At 43.6% G+C, this 21,294-nt stretch overlaps 1 protein-coding gene across 1 annotated transcript in view; it reads left to right on the plus strand.

Moving 5' to 3' along the window:
• Positions 1-7,811: 7,811 nt before the first annotated feature.
• The window catches only part of LNP1 (leukemia NUP98 fusion partner 1), a 57,468-nt gene continuing 43,985 nt past the window's right edge, over positions 7,812-21,294 (plus strand). Inside the window, exons 1-3 of the mRNA XM_044285751.1 lie at positions 7,812-7,817; positions 8,290-8,550; positions 17,810-17,854. Of these exons, the coding sequence (XP_044141686.1) occupies positions 7,812-7,817; positions 8,290-8,550; positions 17,810-17,854 (312 nt within the window). The remainder of the gene's footprint in view (positions 7,818-8,289; positions 8,551-17,809; positions 17,855-21,294) is intronic.

A 21,294-nucleotide genomic window follows, 5' to 3' on the forward strand; every position in this document is an offset into this window, starting at 1 on the left:
ATGGTACCAAGGCTTCGGGGCAATCATAACCTCTCAACAGTCCAACACCAAACTCCTTCAGCGGGGACATTTCATGAGATATGACAAATAGGTGCTACCTTCATTGGCTTTTTCACAGGTAGGTATGTGATCTCGATCTTAGAGGTATATCGTCTTTTGTATAAACTGGAGGTAGATCTAATGTGAAGTTTGAATGAAGTCCTCTAACTCTCAGTCCTTAGACCCTTTGACTGTTCACTAATGTGTCTCTCCCCATCATTGTGGCGAGTTTGAGCTTCACTGGTTCTGTAGCCACTTGTAATTTATTTCAGATTTCTTGATCAATGAAGGTGATATAACTCTGGGCATCCAGTAGCGCATAGGCGTATACCTTCTGTTCCTCCTTTTAGGATTTGAAATGCACGCTGGTACAACCATTGATATGCCGTCGCTTTTTCCTTCCCTCACTCTACAAGAGAATACCGATACTTTCTTTCCTTCCTCAATATCTATAGGTATTGAGGATTTATCTTTCTTTGGACGTTCTTCATGTAGTGGTGTAGGATGGCGTTCTTTTCAAATGCTGCATGTGGCTTTTTTCTCACACTCCTTAGTAACATGACCTTTTCAGTTGGTTATCCAGTACAAATTTTTTCTTTTCTTCTGGGGACTTCTCCTTCAAATGCTGGCACTTGTGTATAGAGTGGTTCCCTCCACAGAACATACATTTGAAGGTAGTCTGAAGATTTGTCGGTTCTGTCCCTCTACTGATCCCAGTAGTGACTTTGAACTTGCTCTTGTAGGTATCTGGACTTTTAGCTGTTGCTTTGGTTGCAAAGCTAGTTGCTCTTGCGTGTCTTATCTCTCTTGCAGGCCTTTCTTCTAAGGATTTTAAGACGTAAGATGATGTTACTGGATTACATGCTATCCGTGCTTCCTTATTGACGAACTCAGAGAACTCTTTAAAACTTAGGAAGTTCTTGCCTAGATCTAACTGTTCAGTCACATAGCGATTCCATCTAGAAGCCACTTCTTCAGGTAGCTTGGCTAGCATCCTGTGGTTTTCTAGATAGTCGTCCAGTACTTCTAGACCTTGAACATGTGGGATGGCAATTGCTGCATGTGCAGCGTCCCACTAGTGAATGTGGGCACTGCCAAATTTTTGTATTGTATTTTGCATTACATGCTGAGTTTTATATCTTTTCTTCTTAAATCTCTGTTAACAGGCTGGTAGGGTGCACTATACCACATCCACCACTAGATGGGGATAGCACTAGGATATATATACCACAGGTCAGGCCTACTAGGAGGGAGTGTGTGTTGAGTAGATGGAGTAGCTGGAGTGAGAAGAAGGAGGAAGGAGAGGGAAAATAGTAGTCTTTTTCTTCACTTAGTACAGATTTGAACCTATGACTACCCGGATCTTAACTTCTTTCTGCCTTTCCAGACTTTTCATCTGTTGGCGTTGTGCTTCCATTTCAGCTTCCATTTGATGGTGCTGTGCCTCCATTTCAGCTTCCATCTGATGGCATTGTGCATCCATTTCAGCTTCCATTTGATAGCGCTGTGCCTCCATTTCAGCTTCCATCTGATGGCGTTGTGCATCCATTTCAGCTTTATTTGCTGGCGCTGTGCTTCCATTTGACAGCGTTGTGCCTCGATGGCAGCTTCCATTTAAATTTCTGCTCCCTTGACAGCAAGTAGTTCAGCTAATTCCTTTCTTTGGTTAAAGTATTTGAGGACTCTGATATATGGGTGGCACTTCTGCTAGCGAAGGAAGTCTCACTTGAGATTGTGGTTCCCCCTAAAGACCTAGCATAGTCTCTCATAAAAAGCTCATTCATTCTACTTCTTGCTTTAACTTCATCATAATTAGCTGCAGATGAAAGTTCTCTCATGAGCTTTACTAAATCTTAAGTGACTGCAGTACATGTGTCCATGTTTCTTACAATATACTGGGAAGGTGTCTTAAACGACCGCAGGTTGACATATGCTGCCATAAGCTCTGATTCTGATTCTTCTACTATCTCTACCATATCATTCAAGTTCCTTTTTATACTTTCTTGCTTTAGCTTTCTGCGAAAGTCTTTAATGTATGATTTCCACCTATCATACATCCAGGAGAACTTTTTCTCTTTTAATGCTGCTTCATGCTCCAAATTTTCCAGCATCTTTGAGGTCGGTTTTCTGGCACGTGATGAACGTCTTAGTTCATCTGTTCGGGCTATATTTGTTTGAGGCAAGACTAATGCTGCATCAGACTATTCTACTTTAGACAGGTTCCCTTGATCTTCAACTTCTACTCTGTCTGTGTATCCTCTAACAGTGGCATGGTAATACTAGGCTCAGACATTTTACTTTCAATGCCAGTACAATCAATACAAATAATAAGATGCCTTTCACTTTAAATGCAATACTGACAAATGCAGAAATAAATGACTTTCACTTTAAATACAATACTGACAAAATGCAGAAATAAATGACTTTCACTTTAAATACTTTAAAATCCATATATTACAAACTGTCCTTTGTTTATACTTTAAAGTCTCTTATTTCTGAACACAAAAAAATGTCTCTTTATCCCAAAGCCTATATGCAATGATAAGTAATAAAAGGAAAGCTTATTCTGAAGAGCAGGAACAAATGTCAGTCTTAAAGGAGACTTGCCTTTTCTTAATATGATGCGATGCTCTGAGCTGACTTGCGATGCTCTGTGCAGACTTGCGATGCTCTGTGCAGACTTGCAATGCTTGCGCTGCAATACTTTGTGCTGACTTGCAATGCACTGGCTTGGATACACTGCTTGCGATGTTCTGTGCTGACTTGTGATTCTTTGTGCTAACTTGTGATGCACTGGCTTGGATACGCTGCTGCAGACCTAGGGCCTAGTGGCAGGAAACTAGTTGGCTGCAGTACGTGGTCTCTCCGTGGATAGAGGTGCGTGCACTATAGCTCTGGACTTTGTCCTCCCACCATGCGTCTCTTTCTCTCTCTAGGGATTTCAGGAGGGTTGGCGCTCTTTCTCTGACTATTTTGCCTTTGCTGTTCTGCCACTTTAAGAGTTGGCTGCAGTTTGACTAATACACACGTTCTATGGCCTCTATGGTAGCTCCGCTGAGGTGTCTTTGTTTGCTCACTCAGGGAACAGTTGCTGCGTGGCGGTATATGCTGGCGCTCCACTGCTCTAATGCGCTCTTTACTGTGCAAGTTGAGGAGCGCTATCACTTCACCCTCTGAGGGTAAATAGTTCCATTGTGGCAGGCGCAGCACTATGAAGAATTTTGATATCTCTGACGTTTAGTCTAACCAGACTGTCTATTACTCTGTAATTCCTCTCGCGCCGTTCTATGGAAACAGTAGGTTTAAACACCAAATGCTTGAAATAACTTCTTTATTAACTTCAACTTTTCTACATATATAACACTGCTGCCTCTGCAGCAGATAGTCCATGTACAAAACACGTGTTGCATAAGATTCATAAAATGGCGGTATGCATAAGATGGTGGTTCAACTGTTCAATCTTGTCATTCAACATAAAATGGTGGATATATTTCTCTCTTGAGTATCTGTACTCTCACTTTAAGTTATTTAAGCACTTTATGATCTCTCTGAGAGGTATAACTAATAGTTCACTTGCTGGATTTGGTCGCAGTTTGCAATATGCAGTTAGCAGTAACTATTTGCAGATTGGTTGAGTATGATCTGGTATGGTTGTATGCAATTTGGATTGTAATATGGAATTTGAATGGTTGCAATTGTTTTTATGGTATTTGTAGTTTGCAATTGGTGGAACTGTAAGTTAACACACTTATAACTGGTTCAGTATACAGTTCTAATCACTATATTAACAGTAGGAACATTATATAACTGTTTTAAATACCTATTTTGGCTTCTCTGCTTCCATAAAACACAGCTCTTAGTGGAGTGAATGTCTGTTTCAGCTTCTCTCTCTGGTGAATAATGATTTCTAGCAGCTCCTGCTAGGGAAATATTCCACACAGGCTGTGTGGGAGGCTGGCTGTGATTGGTCAAAACTCCTGCTGTGTGTGAGGCTGACTGTGATTGGTGTAAAATCCTGCCCAGCATCAACAGTTTACCTCTATGCTTTCTGTTGTTTCTGCTGTGTCATTGAGCTTACCTCACATCTATATAATAAATCTTAAAGGCATATTATCTTTTCTGCTTCCGTGAACACAATATATAACAATTACATGACATCCAAACATGAAGTCACTGTAAATAACTCTGTCCTTGTCTTTAACACACAAACATAGGAACTGTATTAAGGTTATTGGCAGGTCTAGCTGTATAAACATATAAGCTATATTAGCAACCTAGGACAGGTCTTAGCTGGCCAGCTACAACAATGTAGCCAGCTTGCTGAGACATGGCATAGACTGGATCAAGGGGCCATCCCAATTCTCCAACTTCACCTTAGAGGCACAACTGATACAGCCATGGAGTCCTAATGCACTACTACACACTAAATATTCAGCCTTTCCCACACATAAAAAAAAAAGTGTATTACCAAGGGTACTGTCACATTAGCGGCAGGGGAGTCCTGGCAGGCTGTTCCGGCAGTACTGCATGTCATACTTTTAGTCCGGCTGCCTCTCGCCATGCACTGCCGTGCTGCCGCCGGAACTCCGCCCCCATTATAGTCAATAGGGACGGAGCTGCAGTCAGGGGTACACGTGAACTAGCGGCAGGACGGATCCAACAGGCTGTTCACCTGCCGGAACACCCTGCCGGACTCCCCTGCCGCTAGTGTGAAACTAGCCTTAAGGACACAGTGGCATCTTGGAAAGCTGCCAGAAAACTGTATCGTTTACCCTTTCTCTCCCCATGGAGACACCCGGAATTCCCGCCAGGATTCTTGAATAAACAGTTCTTGAAGTGGCAGATAAATGGCATTAAATCAGTAAGAGATTTATAGGACATGCAAAAATCACAATACTACTCCTTTGCAGACTTATGCGCTCTGTATAAACTGGACAAAAAACATGACCTATCTTACCACCAACTCCTAGGATTCCTGAAGGGTAGATAGACAATACTTTGGAATTCTTTCAAAATGATTTTGATGACATAATTTTACCCAAGCACACCACAATCTCCATAGCCAGTGCCGTACTAAGGGGAAGGGGGGGGGGGGGGCGATCCTCTCCAGTTGCCAACTCTCAGGGGCCTGCCAGAAGCAATACAGATGGAAGCGCTCATTGCTGGAGCACTGGGAGCTGGGTCCTGTCACTCACAGCTCAGCTTCCAGCACTCCTCCCCTCCTTCAGGCCAGCGGCACACAGAATGTTGAAGCAGGAAGACTTCTCCCCGCTCCACCATTCAGCCTGCAGGCACAGATCGCTCTGCCAGCCTTTGTGGGCAGAGCCAGAAGCCCATAAATCTGCATAAACTCCGCCTACACAGTGCTGCTGAGCGATCTGTGCCTGCAGGGAAGAGAGGTATGTAAGCTTCAGGAGAGGGACAAGGTAAGTAGTTACTGTTTTTTTTTTTTTTTATACAGAGGAGGCACAGAGGGCTTTATTACAATGGAGGGGGCACAGAGGACTTTATTACTGTTGAGGGGGCACAGCGGATTTTATTACTATGGAGGTGGCACAGAGGAGTTTATTACTATGGAGGGGGCACAGAGGACTTTATTACTATGAGGGAGCACAGAGGGCATTACTACTATGGAGGGGGCACAGAGGACTTTATTACTATGAAGGGGCACAGAGGGCATTACTACTATGGAGGGGACACACAGGGCATTACTAATGTGAAGGGGGCACAATGGGCATTTCTACTATGGAGAGGGCACAGAGCCAGAGGGCATTACTACAATAAATGGGGCACAGAGGCCATTATTACTGTGAAAGGTGCACAGTGGACATTATTACTGTGAAGGGGACACAATGGGGATTTCTACTATGGAGGGGGCACAGAGAGCATTACTAGCACAGTGAGCATTACTACTATTAAGGGGGCACAATGGGCATTATTACTGTGAAGGGGGCACAATGGGAATTATTACTATGAAGGGGGTACAGTGGGCATTATTACTATAAAGGGGACACAATGGGGATTATTAGTATAAAGGGTACACAATGGGGATTATTATTGAGGGTTGGAGTTATGGTTTATCTGTATCTGGAATGTTGTATTAAAACATTTGTCATTTAACTCATTGGATATCTTGAATGTACCATATGTTTATTTGTAAATGTAATAAAATATATTTAAAAAACAAAAAACAAAAAAACTGGCGTTAATTTTGGAGGTGGCTAGTCTACATTTTGCTATGGGGCTCTATGACTTTTGTATACAATTCAGTTAGGCTGCAGCTGCCTTTTGTTTAACTAATGAAGACTGTATTTTATAGCCGGCCTTCATTGTTAATGGCTGCGCGGTATTGAAGGTGCCGCATGGCCATAAACAATGATGACCGGCTATACAATGCGCTCTTCTTTAGTTAAACAAAAGGCATCTGTGTCCTATTTGGCTGCAAGTTTCTTGAACGCAGGTGACTGCGTCCCGAATGAATTACAGCCGCGCTGTGTGTTTGTACCCTTAAAGCTGTGGTCGGTCAGTCCATAGTCTAGTGTAAATGCTGCGGTCAGTCCATAGTCTAGTGTAAATACTGCGGTCAGTCTCTATAGTCTAGTGTAAATGCTGCGGTCAGTCAGTCCATGGTCTAGTGTAAATGCTGCAGTCAGTCAGTCTATAGTTTAGTGTAAATGCTGCAGTCAGTCAGTCCATAGTCTAGGGTAAATGCTGCAGTCAGTCAGTCTATAGTTTATTGCAAATTCTGCAGTCAGTCAGTCCATGGTCTAGTGTAAATTCTGCAGTCAGTCAGTCTATAGTTTAGTGTGAATGCTGCAGTCAGTCCATAGTCTAGTGTAAATACTGCGGTCAGTCTATAGTCTAGTGTAAATGCTGCGGTAAGTCAGTCCATGGTCTAGTGTAAATGCTGCAGTCAGTCAGTCTATAGTTTAGTGTAAATGCTGCAGTCAGTCCATAGTCTAGTGTAAATGCTGCAGTCAGTCAGTCTATAGTTTATTGCAAATGCTGCAGTCAGTCAGTCCATAGTCTAGTGTAAATGCTGCAGTCAGCCAGTCCATGATCTAGTGTAAATGCTGCAGTCAGTCCATAGTCTAGTGTAAATGCTGCAGTCAGTCCATAGTCTAGTGTAAATGCTGCAGTCAGTCCATAGTCTAGTGTAAATGCTGCAGTCAGTCCATAGTCTAGTGTAAATGCTGCAGTCAGTCCATAGTCTAGTGTAAATGCTGCGGTCAGTTAGTCCACAGTCTAGTGTAAATTCTGCAGTCAGTCCATAGTCTAGTGTAAATGCTGCGGTCAGTCCACAGTCTAGTGTAAATTCTGCAGTAAGTCAGTCCATAGTATCTTTAATGCATTTTACCTAGAAACAAAAGGCTCTTAGCAGACAGGGCATCCTGTAAGGGTTAGCACTACATGGCAGAGCTCTATGGGAGGATGGGGACAAGGGGGAGACACTACTTAACAGGATTCTATGGGGAGGGACAGAGGAACAGAAAGTCGCACAGGCTACAGAAGCAGTGCAGAGGAGTGGCACTACTTGGTAGGGACGCTTTGAGTGAAGGGAAGACATGATGTGGCAATACAGTGTCAGAAGGGTAGTGGGACACAAAGGGTCCAATTTCTGGGGGAGGGGACGTTAGCAACAGATGGGGGCATCATTGTGCAAAGTCACAGTCTTCCAGGGGCTCTGTGAGTGGGGGGGGGGGGGGGGGGAGCAATGGCGCCCCACACCATGACACCTAGTGTTGGTTCTGTGTGCCTCTGCACTATCCATGATGGCAGTAGGTGCTGTCAAGCCCTCCTGCGAACTCTGATGACTGGATGGGGCGACGGATCTCCCATGCACAGCAACTAACAACCACCCTTGGCTGAACTACGGGTCCAAGTAGAAAGAGCTTGGAATAACATACCACAGGAGGACATCCAGCCTCTGTATGACCGTAACCATGAGTGCCAGCCTGTATTGCAGCAAGGGGAGATGCCTCCCAGTATTTGTGATCCTGCCTCATCATAAACCCTTCTGCAGAACCCCAAAAAAGGGGGCACCATCTTGGTTGTGAGATCCTTGACCAAATACCACTAGTCAATCTCAGCTCAATGACAAGTTTTCCTGGTGTTCCTAAACTTTTAAATTTGTCTGTGTTTTTTTTTATAATCATTTTTGAAGCTTTGTGTCTACATTGATTACTACAGGGATGATACTCTTTATTTCCATTATTTTATGGTTATTGAAATGTCATTCTCTTTCTCCAGGCCCAGCTCTCTGCCATGCATGTGGCCAGGTTCCACTCTTCTTCCAAAGTACCGTCTCCTGTATATTTGAAGGGATGCAAAGAACCTCATGGGGATAAAGACATCAAAAGCAACAACCACTCCAAATTAAGCAAATTATTCTCAGTTGATTCCTCAGTGCCTGAGAGCAAGGGACAGAAAAAGCGATCAAATTCTATACAAGAATTCTCTGAATCATTCGAAAAGCAGCTTGCGCTTCGGACCAAGCGCTCCACCTCTCTGGTAAGTCCTTATGATCTGATGTATTAGATTGCTTCCAGTCATGACCTCCTGTTTAATCGACTCTCCAAGTCCCATACAGCACTATACTGCTTGGATGTCACAGTGCCCATCATCACACAGTGCCCAGCTATGTCATGCAGTGCCCAGATAAATAGCCTCTACTCTAACTTGTCAGGTGGAGCTGGCAGACTGGCTGGGACTTCCCCAGGCAAAATCAGCCTTCTTCAGGACTTTATTGCGACTCCCATATCAAGGGGGTTGGCAGCAGAAATAACCATCTATACAGGAAGTCCAGTAAGTCTGGCATACACCAAAGTATATTTTTCTCTGTACTAGTACAACAAAGATAATGAAATCTCTGTGAATGATCTAGGTTTTCCTTGATATGAGTAGGATTTCATGAGTTTGTTTTTGGAACTTGTTCTGATGACACTAGTGCCTTTTACTCTATAAGTGTAGAGAACTAAGCTACTAGTGCTATCAGTGGCGTATATAGAGAATTAAGGGTCCCATAGCAAGGATCAAACCAGCCCCCCCCCCCACACAGGACAGAAGGGTTTCTGCCTAAACCCCATTAAGTAACCTGTGTGCCATTTTTCCACTGCCTTAATTGCTAAAAGTTGTTGTACCTTTAGAGGGTAGAGTCCTGACCAAGTTTTCACCCCCAAATGAATAGGAGATAATACTAACTAATACTGGGGCCCCTCTTGCCCTGGGCCCCATAGCAGTCCCATGGTCTGCCGCTATGGTAGTTACGCCCCTGAGTGCTATGCAAGCCTCCTAAGTGTCCCTCTTTTGGAGAGACAGTCCCTCTTTCTGACCAAAGTCCCTCTGTCCCTTTTTCATCCTTAAAGGGAACCTGTCACCAGGATTTTGTGTATAGAGCTGAGGACATGGGTTGCTAGATGGCCGCAAGCACAAAATCCTGGTGACAGGTTCCCTTTAAATGTCCCTCTTTTTGACCTGGGGAATTAATGCTTAAATGTGCATTAATACATTTACTAAATTGCTCCTTACTAAACTATCTGTATGGTTTCTACTTGTATATTAGACCATAACTTCATTATTTGGTGCAATTAGGACCTTAAAATATCTATGATTAGATTATATATGAGCTAATATTTAAATGTATATTGAAGTGCAAAAAAAAATAAAATAAATTGTCCCAGGGGCTCCACATGCTGTAAAAAAAATAAAGGAACTTATACCCACCTAACCAATCCCCAGCTGCTGCAGTTGTGATGGAGTTGGTAATTATGTTAACAAAACCTGGCCGCATGGCCCAAGAGAAACCCCAAGAAAATGCACATCCACTAAATATAAAAGCAGTACACAAATTTTATTAGGCTACAAAAGACACACAAACATGATTAAAATTGTATACAATATGACAAGTGCTGGTACAAAATAAGACCAGACACCTACCCAGCTCCCACCAAAAACCACAAATATGGGCAAAATGTATGTAGTCCAAAATAGCAGCATCGGACAATTTACACCAAACATATGCTAACAAATCCACAAAAGGTTTATGATAAATAATGATGTGGCATCAAAAAAACGAATACCTGAACTTAGTAAGCATGAAAGGACTACCAAGGTGGTCCTGGGTCAAGAAAGTGACACCCCACGCATATCGCCGGTAGAATCCCTGAGGAAGCTGGATTCTATCGGCGATACGTCCTTCATGGTGTGGCTACACATGCCTACCAGCCCAATACATTTTCCTTGTTCATCATTAATTCTTCATTGGCAACTTGTGTTTGTAAAAGGTCGTAACAGACCGAAACGTCACACTGTCACTTTAAGTTGCCTGCAGAGAAAACCAACCAAAAATAAAAAATATATCTTGATATCACTATATTTACTGGAGTGCTTGAGTTTCTATATTGATATAGTAAATAGAATATTCACATATTGTCACACAATACCCTTATACATAGTGCCATACAATACCCCATTTACAGTTCCCATGTAGTGCTCCTTTAAACTTCTTCTCACTCCTTGGTCTCCGCTACTGTGGTCTATGTGCTGCATGTGACTTATGTACTGTTCATAGAGCTGCCATTGCGGTGGCTTGTGCCTGGACACATATCCTCTGGCCTAGAGGGAGTCATTGTTTGGCTATTAACTGAGAGAAGAAGTGGGTTGTCGGCCTGTTACGTGACTGATACAGTGCTGACCTTTGCACCACAACTGCATAAAAAACCCTCAGCATTTACAGCAGTATGAATGAGTTGTTACAAAATCTGATCCATATCCTAGCGAAAAAATATCTGTGCTGATATTGACCTGCGCTGCACATTTAAATCAGAAGTCGATTAGGCCTCTTTCACACGGGCGTTCCGGATTTGCTCCAGGTGCGTTGCATGTGTATTGCGGGAAAACCGAGTGAGTAGGCACGCAATTGCAGTCAGGTTTGACTGCGATTGCGTTCTGATGTTCAGTTTTTTAAGCAGCAAGTGCAATGCGTTTTGCTTGCGCGTGAGAAAAAACTGAATGTGGTACCCAGACCCGAATCCGGACTTCTTCACTGAAGTTCGGGTTTGGGTTCAGTGTTCTATTCATTTTATTATTTTCCCTTAATGCAGAATGCTTACTAAAATGTGAATTGAGGGGTTAAAAATAAATAAAAATTAAGGCCTCTTTCACACGGGCATCGCGTGTGAGGGGCTGATAGGATGCGGGTGCGTTGTGGGAAAATGCGTGATTTTTCTGCGCGAGTGCAAAGCGTTTTAATGCGTTTTGCACGCGTGTGAGAAAAATCGGCATGTTTGGTACCCAGACCCGAACCCGGACTTCTTCACAGAAGTTTCGGTTGGGGTGAGGTGTTGTGTAGATTTTATTATTTTCCCTTATAACATGGTTATAAGGGAAAATAATAGCATTCTGAATACAGAATGCTTAGTAAAATATGGATGGAGGGGTTAAAAATGTAAAATTAAACTTACCTCATCCACTTGTTCGCGCAGCCTGGCTTCTCTTCTTTCTTCTTCTTTGATGACCTGGGAGGAAAGGGACCTTTGGTGACGTCACTGCGCTCATCATCCATGGTGATGGATCATGTGATGGATCGTCACCTAGCAACCATGCGTGAAAATCGCACCGCATACGCACTTGTTTGTGGATGCTTGTGATTTTCATGCAGCCCCATTCACTTCTATGGGGCCTGCGTTGCGTGAAAAACGTACAATATAGAGCATGCTGCGATTTTCACGCAACGCACAAGTGATGCGTGAAAATCACAACTCATGTGCACAGCCCCATAGAAATAAATAGGTCCAGATTAAGTGCGGGTGCAATGCGTTCACCTCACGCATTGCACCCACGCGGAAAACTTGCCCGTGTGAAAGAGGCCTAATCTATCTCATCCAATTGATCGTGCAGCTGGAATCATCTTCTTGCTCCTTCTTTCAGGACCTAAAGGACCTTTGATGATGTAATTGCGCTCACCACGTGGTGAGCACGGTGACGTCAGCGCAGTTCCTGCTTAATGAAGATATCCAGGACCTGCCCTGACATCACCGCACTCACCACGTGTGAGCGCAATTGGAGGTCCTGAAAGAAGAAGCAAGAAGATGATGCCAGCTGTGCGATCAATTGGATAAGGTGAGTTAATTTTTTCAATTTTTTAACCCCTCAATCCACATTTTAGTAAGCATTCTGTATTTTAGAATGCTATTATTTTCACTTATAACCATGTTAAAAGGGAAAATAATACAGTGAATACATTTTAATGGGGTCCGGGGTTGCTTTCATCCCTATCATCTCCTAGCAACCATTCGTGAAAATCGCACTGCATCCGCACTTGCTTGCGGATGCTATGCGATTTTCACACAGACCCATTCATTTCTATGGGGCCTGCGTTGTGTGAAAAACGCAGAATATAGAACATGCTGCGATTTTCACCCAACGCACAAGTGATGCGTGAAAATCACCGCTCATCTGCACAGCCCATTGAAGTGAATGGGTCCGGATTCATTGTGGGTGCAATGCATTCACCTCACGCATTGCACCCACACGGAATTCTCGCCCGTGTGAAAGGGGCCTTAATGTTGCGAAATTTTCACTGCAGATTTAATCCTGTGCAATTGCAGCGACCCAAAGAGAAGTCTAGGATGCAAGGAGCAGTAGTAGCGATGATGGTGGTAGTAGTATTTACAGTTTACGATAGCTTGCTCCACCCCATCGCTCCCTGGGCTGTGCAGTGACTAAATGGGCGCACCCTTTTTTCCTTCGGGGCACAACCTTGTGTTGGGTAACCTGCCTGGTGGAAGTTGGGGTGCCCTTGATGATGAACAGTTTGGCTGGGTGCAAGGCAGGATGACAGATTCATGGTCGGCAGGTGATCACGACAGCAGCAAGAGATATGTGTGCAGACAGCCAGTCGCACACCTTATATACGCACCAAGCCAGGACCCCGCACATGACTTCCTTCATGAACTACACCCTGCCAAGGTCCAAAGTATGAAGTGGTCACAATAATGTGACTCGACTGTGTATATCACAGTGTAATCCTCTCGCAATAGCAGATTATAGGCAGCAACAATGATGGTAGTTGTAGTACTTCCTGGCTCCCACTGGCATGCAAGTAAGTTCTTGTTATCTCTCTCCCGCAGGGGTACCTTGGTAGTAGAGTTGCTCCTTTGGCAGATGAAGTCTGAGAGACTAAGGTTCTCTAACCTTGGGCCTGGATAGCAGGAGCTTTCACACATACGTCTTCTCCGTTGCTCTGCTCAGACTAGTCTCCTCACTAACCAGGGGGCAGACCAAGTCCATTACCCTGGTAACCTAAACAGTCTGCCAATATATTAACCATTCGGTTGCCTATACATTGGTATTAAGGAAAAATATAACACAGTATTTCACTTAATAACATTGCATTAACTTTTATCATAATAATTAGCTGCAGTAGTCCTTCTGGAGTATTGCACCATCATAGAGAGAAATCCATGACAAATCTGCAATGTGCCACCCCCCAGGGCCAATTGTGTCCCAGGTGTATCGCAATGCCAAGTGGTGTGGCGTGGCCTCAATAGTTTTCTGTGTGTATCACGGTGCTCCTACCTGCATATCTTCGCTCCCCAAGGTTAGGCTCCGAAGCCATAAAGGGGAGAGTAATGGTGGAGGTGGAGAAATAGTCAAGTCCAGACTTTTATAGTTCAATAGCTTTACTTGAATCAACTTGCATTCGTACAACAAGTGGTGTTTCTCTTGGTTCCAGCAGGTTTTGGCATAAACTGGCAGGCAAACTTAAATATTCTGCTTTATCTCTCTGCTGTGATAAACTTGGCTTTAGTCTGGTCACTGGACTTTAGGGCTGTTCAGGTACCTTTGGAGTGTGTGGCCTTTGGCTATTGACTCCTTCACAACACTCTGTTGGGTAATCTGTAAGGAGTCAAGGAGATTCTCCTCTCCTTCCAACTCTAGACTAGACTGCGACTGCTTGAAAACTTCTTGCAACCCCTCCCTTGGTAGGAAATGGAACTGGCCCTCTTCTGCCCAAAAGGGAGAGAATAGAATGGCAAGTTCCATTCTATCTAAAGATTTCTCTGCCATATACGCTTCCACCTGCTGGTGAACCAGGCATATTGCATGTAATACAACAAATAACTGTTACATAGCAGAACAATTAATACACAGTATAAGAGGACATAGAATAAATACACATATGACATTATGGTTAGCCCATTAGAGACAGCAGCAGGGTGTAGGAATGGTAATACCACTCTGGGGTATTACAAATCCACAACAAAATGTGCAGTAAATTCCGAGAGAAATGCAACAGATATTTTGTGTGGCCAATTAAATCCTGTGTGTACATACCCTTAAAGGGGTTTTGTCACTTCAGCAAATAGCAATTATTATGTAGAGAAAGTTAATACAAGGCACTTACTAATGTAGTGTGATTGTCCATATTGCCTCCTTTGCTGGCTGGATTAATTTTTCCATCACATTATACACTGCTCGTTTGCATGGTTACGACCACCCTGCAATCCATCAGCGGTGGCCATTCTTGCATACAGGGAGTGCAGAATTATTAGGCAAGTTGTATTTTTGAGGATTAATTTTATTATTGAACAACAACCATGTTCTCACTGAACCCAAAAAACTCATTAATATCAAAGCTGAATATTTTTGGAAGTCGTTTTTAGTTTGTTTTTAGTTTTAGCTATTTTAGGGGGATATCTGTGTGTGCAGGTGACTATTACTGTGCATAATTATTAGGCAACTTAACAAAAAACAAATATATACCCATTTCAATTATTTATTTTTACCAGTGAAACCAATATAACATCTCAACATTCACAAATATACATTTCTGACATTCAAAAACAAAACAAAAACAAATCAGTGACCAATATAGCCACCTTTCTTTGCAAGGACACTCAAAAGCCTGCCATCCATGGATTCTGTCAGTGTTTTGATCTGTTCACCATCAACATTGCGTGCAGCAGCAACCACAGCCTCCCAGACACTGTTCAGAGAGGTGTACTGTTTTCCCTCCTTGTAAATCTCACATTTGATGATGGACCACAGGTTCTCAATGGGGTTCAGATCAGGTGAACAAGGAGGCCATGTCATTAGTTTTTCTTCTTTTATACCCTTTCTTGCCAGCCACGCTGTGGAGTACTTGGACGCGTGTGATGGAGCATTGTCCTGCATGAAAATCATGTTTTTCTTGAAGGATGCAGACTTCTTCCTGTACCACTGCTTGAAGAAGGTGTCTTCCAGAAACTGGCAGTAGGACTGGGAGTTGAGCTTGACTCCATTCTCAACCCGAAAAGGCCCCACAAGCTCATCTTTGATGATACCAGCCCAAACCAGTACTCGACCTCCACCTTGCTGGCGTCTGAGTCGGACTGGAGCTCTCTGCCCTTTACCAATCCAGCCACGGGCCCATCCATCTGGCCTATCAAGACTCACTCTCATTTCATCAGTCCATAAAACCTTAGAAAAATCAGTCTTGAGATATTTCTTGGCCCAGTCTTGACGTTTCAGCTTGTGTGTCTTGTTCAGTGGTGGTCGTCTTTCAGCCTTTCTTACCTTGGCCATGTCTCTGAGTATTGCACACCTTGTGCTTTTGGGCACTCCAGTGATGTTGCAGCTCTGAAATATGGCCAAACTGGTGGCAAGTGGCATCTTGGCAGCTGCACGCTTGACTTTTCTCAGTTCATGGGCAGTTATTTTGCGCCTTGGTTTTTCCACACGCTTCTTGCGACCCTGTTGACTATTTTGAATGAAACGCTTGATTGTTCGATGATCACGCTTCAGAAGCTTTGCAATTTTAAGAGTGCTGCATCCCTCTGCAAGATATCTCACTATTTTTGACTTTTCTGAGCCTGTCAAGTCCTTCTTTTGACCCATTTTGCCAAAGGAAAGGAAGTTGCCTAATAATTATGCACACCTGATATAGGGTGTTGATGTCATTAGACCACACCCCTTCTCATTACAGAGATGCACATCACCTAATATGCTTAATTGGTAGTAGGCTTTCGAGCCTATACAGCTTGGAGTAAGACAACATGCATAAAGAGGATGATGTGGTCAAAATACTCATTTGCCTAATAATTCTGCACTCCCTGTACTATAAAAAAGCACCAGCCTATGTGTGCTCCCATGGTCCCGGTCACCTTAGAGGTTGACATTTTTTCCTATAGTGTGCAAGCATGACCACCGCTGATGTATTGCATGGCAGTCATTACCATGGAAGCGAGCAGTTTATAACTTGATGGAGAAATGAATTCAGCCAGCAAAGGAGGCAATATGGACAATCACAATACATTAGTAAGTGCCTTGCATTAACTTTCTCTACATGATCAATGCCACTTGCTGAAGTGAGACAACCCCTTTAAGGTATAAATGCATGTACAATATGTATCCAGGCTTGTACTGGCCCAAGGGGAACAGGTGAATCCCCCTGTGGGCCCCCATGCACAGCATCTCAACCAGCCTATATCCATATAAAAACTGAGTAAATGATGTAAATGACTACCCACTATATTAGTATAGATGTGCAACGGGCCGCCCCCTGGAGCCCTATTAGAGGGATGGGGTACCCAGGTGTAGGAATCACCGAGTGGCATAGGGTGGCCTAAAATGTCTCTTTAAGTTAAGTGAGTGTCACGGTGCTCCTACCTGGATACGGCTGGACCCCAGGCTTTGGCTCAGAAGCAAACAAATAGGGGGAATAATTGAGGGATTGGAAGAAATAACTTGAGTCCAGACCTTGAGATGAAGTTGAACAGTAGCTTTACTTGAATAAACATTCATCAGAAACAATCTTCAAGCTTTATCTTGGTCCCAGCAGTCTTTAGTATGCACATCTGTTTCTCTCTGGCTCTGCTGTACTGACAGGCTGACTGTATAACTCTGCTTCTTCTGTCTGCTGCACTTTCTCTCTGTAGTCTGACTCTTAAGTTATGCCAGGGAACTATGCGCCTGGCTTCTGAGGGTTTAAGCTGTGGCCTCCATGACCAACAGAGCTTAGGGTGCTCTCGCTGGCTTGGCTTGGTTTAGCTTGGGCACGTCCAGCAGAGTTGTGCCCAGCACACCCTCCCTTGGCAGGGGGTAAGCTGGAACTCACTAACTCTTACCCCAACCCTTCCTGCAGGAAGTGGGGCTCGCCCACTCCTCCACAGAGGGGGGCAGAATGGAATGGAAGGTTCCATTCTAGCTAAGTACAGCTCTGCCGGGTTTGCTGCCACCTGCTGGTGAACCAGGCATATTACACTTGAATATAACAGTTACATTAGAAATAGGAATGCACATTATAGTGGACCTAAAATAAATACACAAGATGACATTATATTAGCACACACAGATAGAAGCAGGGCGTAGGAGTGGTAATGCCTGTAATGGGTAATTACAGATGCAGTAGGTGGCTGAGATGACTTCTCGGTACAGAGCCAGGCCAGCCAGGGCCCTGTCTCCTCAAAGTTGTTGCACAGACCCCATAATCAATAATATTAAGCATCTTATTGCTGCCTGCTGCTATGTGATCAGGTAGTATTTGCATGTAGCTTTATAGTTGGCCCCCGAGAATGAATTTTACTGGTGGGCCCTAAGTACCCCAGTCTGACGCTGTATGTATCCCAAGTTTAGCATCACCTCAGGGCTTCCCTTTTCCATAAATAGTAGAATATCAGAAATAACTAAGATGAGATGAAAAATCTCACCCAAATAGGGAGATTGCAGGCTTTGAACTTTCTGGTTTACTTATCTATCTACTGAAATTTCATGATGTGTTTGTTTCTAGGGAGAGCATTCAATCCCGAGGAGGAATTCGTCCTGCAGAGAGAAGGTAGGGGATGATGCCGCCCATCCCTTCCGAGTTTCCCACCAATCCCGTAAAGAAAAAACATTCTTTCTTTTCAAAGAAAAAAAAACTGACAGCACTTCTTAGAGCCTAGCCCTCTGGGATATTATACAGGCAATGGGATGATGCGTCTCTAAAATGAATCTATTACACAGATTGTACAATTACTGTAATGTGCCGCAAAAATCAACATGAATGCCCACCCTTAGCCATAAGTTTTATTCTTTTAATCTAAGGTCCGGTACTATTTAATGTATATATTTAGATTGGTCTGTGCTCAGGTTTTGCCACACATAGACATAAAGAAAAATAATTCTGGATGCCGCAGCCACACATTAAAGAGGTCAGAATGGCTTAAAGTGGTTGACCAGCCAGGCAGCTATACATGTGGAAAGATCTATACTTACCTGTTGCTCGTTTCTCCATTTTGGCTCCCTGAACTGGTCTTCTTGTCCCAATGTAGACAAGGCCATCTGTGCTTCTGCAGCAATGACTGGCCTTAGTGGTGACATGTCCTGAAGCAGCACGTGACCTAACAGTGATGTACCCCTTGGGGACACATCAACACTGAAGACAGACCTTTTCCATACGAAAGTTTACAGAACGGGGACCAGAAGACCAGTTAAATGAGCTAGAGAGCTAAAACAGAGTGATGGGGAGGGGAGCAGATGAGTATGGATTTTTCCAAAGATATAGCTGACTGGAGTGCAAATTAATAAATAAAAAAACAACACCTTAAAAAATAAAATACTTAGCTCTCCGATGTCCCCTTTGCTTCCATTCCAATGCTCTCCAGGTATCCCGCCAGTCTCTACTTCCTGCTCCCTCAGCCAGTGATTGGCTGAGAGGACCCACTCCCTGTGTCAGGAGTGACCAGGAAGCAGAAACCATTGGAGGACCTGGGATGTATCTTCAGGGGATCAATGAGGGGAACAACCCTTTTAACATCTTGAGTGTGTATACATTATTTGAACTGATTCTAGCCTCTTGTCTTCTCAACATTTTTTTCCCCCCATTACTGTAGTTGCCAGCCTGATAAGTTTTGCATACAGGTGTTGACAGCACTTCTTCAGTACAAGATCCTTTAGTGCCTAAAAAGTGTTCCACAAAAGTGTTCACCTTCGTTCTGTAAAACTGTGAAATGTAATAGAGATAAGTCCGAAGTTGTCATCAGTGCGGAGACCGAAGCCTCCACTGACTACAGAAGCTGTGGCTCATCACTGAGCATTGTGATGCCTCTGCGTTCTTTACTTGGAGACTTCTGTATAGACCATACAGTATGTTCTCCCTAGTAGGACCACAAGAACCAAAGAGGCACTGCGCTCAGTGGAGCACCTGCGATCCTTAGTTGATTGGTCTGGATCTCAGTGCTATGACCCACATTGTTGACGCCTTCTCTATTGTCTAAATACGACATGTCAAAAGTTGTGCTGACAACAACCCATGAAAGTTTTCCATGATCTAATGATTCTATTAAATTTAAAATATTGTATACTAATTATGAAGGAAAATTAGAGGTAAGAAGATGTAAGTCAACCCCGTTAGAGAGGATATACAGATAAATATGATGTTAAATTCTGACATATTGTGGATATATATTTGAATATATCATTGATGAAGAAATATGATGTTCAGAAATTCTAACATTCTTCAACACGGCATAAACATTTCCATTGCTCAGAATCTCCACCACAAAGAAAAAGCATATGGCACCAAAGTCTGGTCAGTACAGGATTCCTTGCAGTCTTAGAGATGGTGATGGTAATTGACTAAAAAAGCCATCCATGCGGCCTCCTGGCAAAAGCATACTGTACCCGTCAGGAAACAGAGTGGTACGTCCACTTCAGTTGAGGTTTTACAATGATCGCACTCAAACAGATTAACATTGCTGGTATATCCTAATGATAGGCCCTCTATGTTTGTGATATGACAATCCTTTAATAGAGCTTTAAAGGGGTTGTCCCATCTGGCATAACAATAGGGGGTTGTGGGTCCTATCTCAAGAACAAGGCCCCATCGTGACTAGAGAGTACACCGTGCATGCTTTGCGTGTGTCCTCTCCATTCACTGCTATGGGACTTCCGATAATAGCTGATTCAGCGCAATTGGCCATTTTGGGTAGTCCAATAGCAGTGAATGGAGAACAAGGAATGCATGTGTGGCTACCCATCCATTCACTGCTATGGGACTGCTGAGGCAATACTTGGCTATTTTCAGAAGTTCTACTGCTGTGAATATAAGGTGGCCATGAATATGCGGCTTGCTCATCATTCACTTCGGGGCCACGTTCTTGAGATAGGAGTGGGTCCGGTCCTATAGATGGGACCTGCACCTATCAGACATTTATGCCATATCCTATAGATATGCCATAAATGTCCCAAATGGAAATACTCCTTTAATACAACTGCTGGGATGGAGATTCTGAGTGGTGGAAATCTTTCTAATGCACTGAAGGGGTTCAGCGCTATTCAGAACTATCTTGGGAAAGAAGCTTAAGGAACCCTGCCGTGTCTCTATATAGCATCCTGTCAATTTTCAACAGCTAAATGTGTAACATAAATCATGTGTCTGATGGACTATAGCTGCCTCCGTCCACTATTATGTCATGTCTGTCACCACTTCCAGCCTTGTATAAGGGACTTTCAATGATGAACTATGTGCCAAATTCTACAACTTTTTCATAAGCTTAATGTATTGCAAACAATTGTAAAAATGTGTTTTACGACTAAAAATATGCTTTATGTTTAGATGTTTGAATATCTACGTTTGTATTTTATGTCAGTGTACAACTACTTTTGTGTAATATGAGTTGTCAGGCTGCATCGTTAAAGGGATTCTGTCACCTCGTTTTAGGTTATAGAGCTGCGGACATGCACGGCTAGATCGCCGCTAGCATGTCCGCAATATACCAGTCCTATAGGGCTGGCCCGGCTGTGTTCTTTTATATTGTTTAAAAAATTATTTTAGAGATGTAAGGTGCCCAAGGGGCTGTACTAATCTTCCTGGTGCCCAGCCACGCCCCCCTGTGAAGGAGCCCAGCACCGCCTATGTCCTCCGAATCTCCTCCTTTTGACACAGTTAGATTGCCGTAATCTCGCAATTCGCGAGCTCACGCATGCGCAGTGCCGGTATAGTGTTCCTTCCCTGTGCTGGCATCAGCCTCAGGGAAGGAACTGCGCATGCGCGAGCTCGCGCATCGCAAGATTACGCCAATCAAACTGTGTCGAAAGGAGGAGATTCGGAGGACATAAGCGGTGCTGGGCTCCTTTACAGGGGGGTGTGGCTGGGCACAAGGAAGGTTAGTACAGCCCCTTGGGCATCTTACATCTCTAAAATAATTTTTTAAACAAAATAAAAGCACACACCCCTATAGGACAGATATATTGCGGACATGCTAGCGGCGATCTAGCCATGCATGTCCGCAG

The sequence above is a fragment of the Bufo gargarizans genome, chromosome 3 (assembly GCF_014858855.1).
Source record: "Bufo gargarizans isolate SCDJY-AF-19 chromosome 3, ASM1485885v1, whole genome shotgun sequence".
NCBI lineage: Eukaryota > Metazoa > Chordata > Amphibia > Anura > Bufonidae > Bufo > Bufo gargarizans.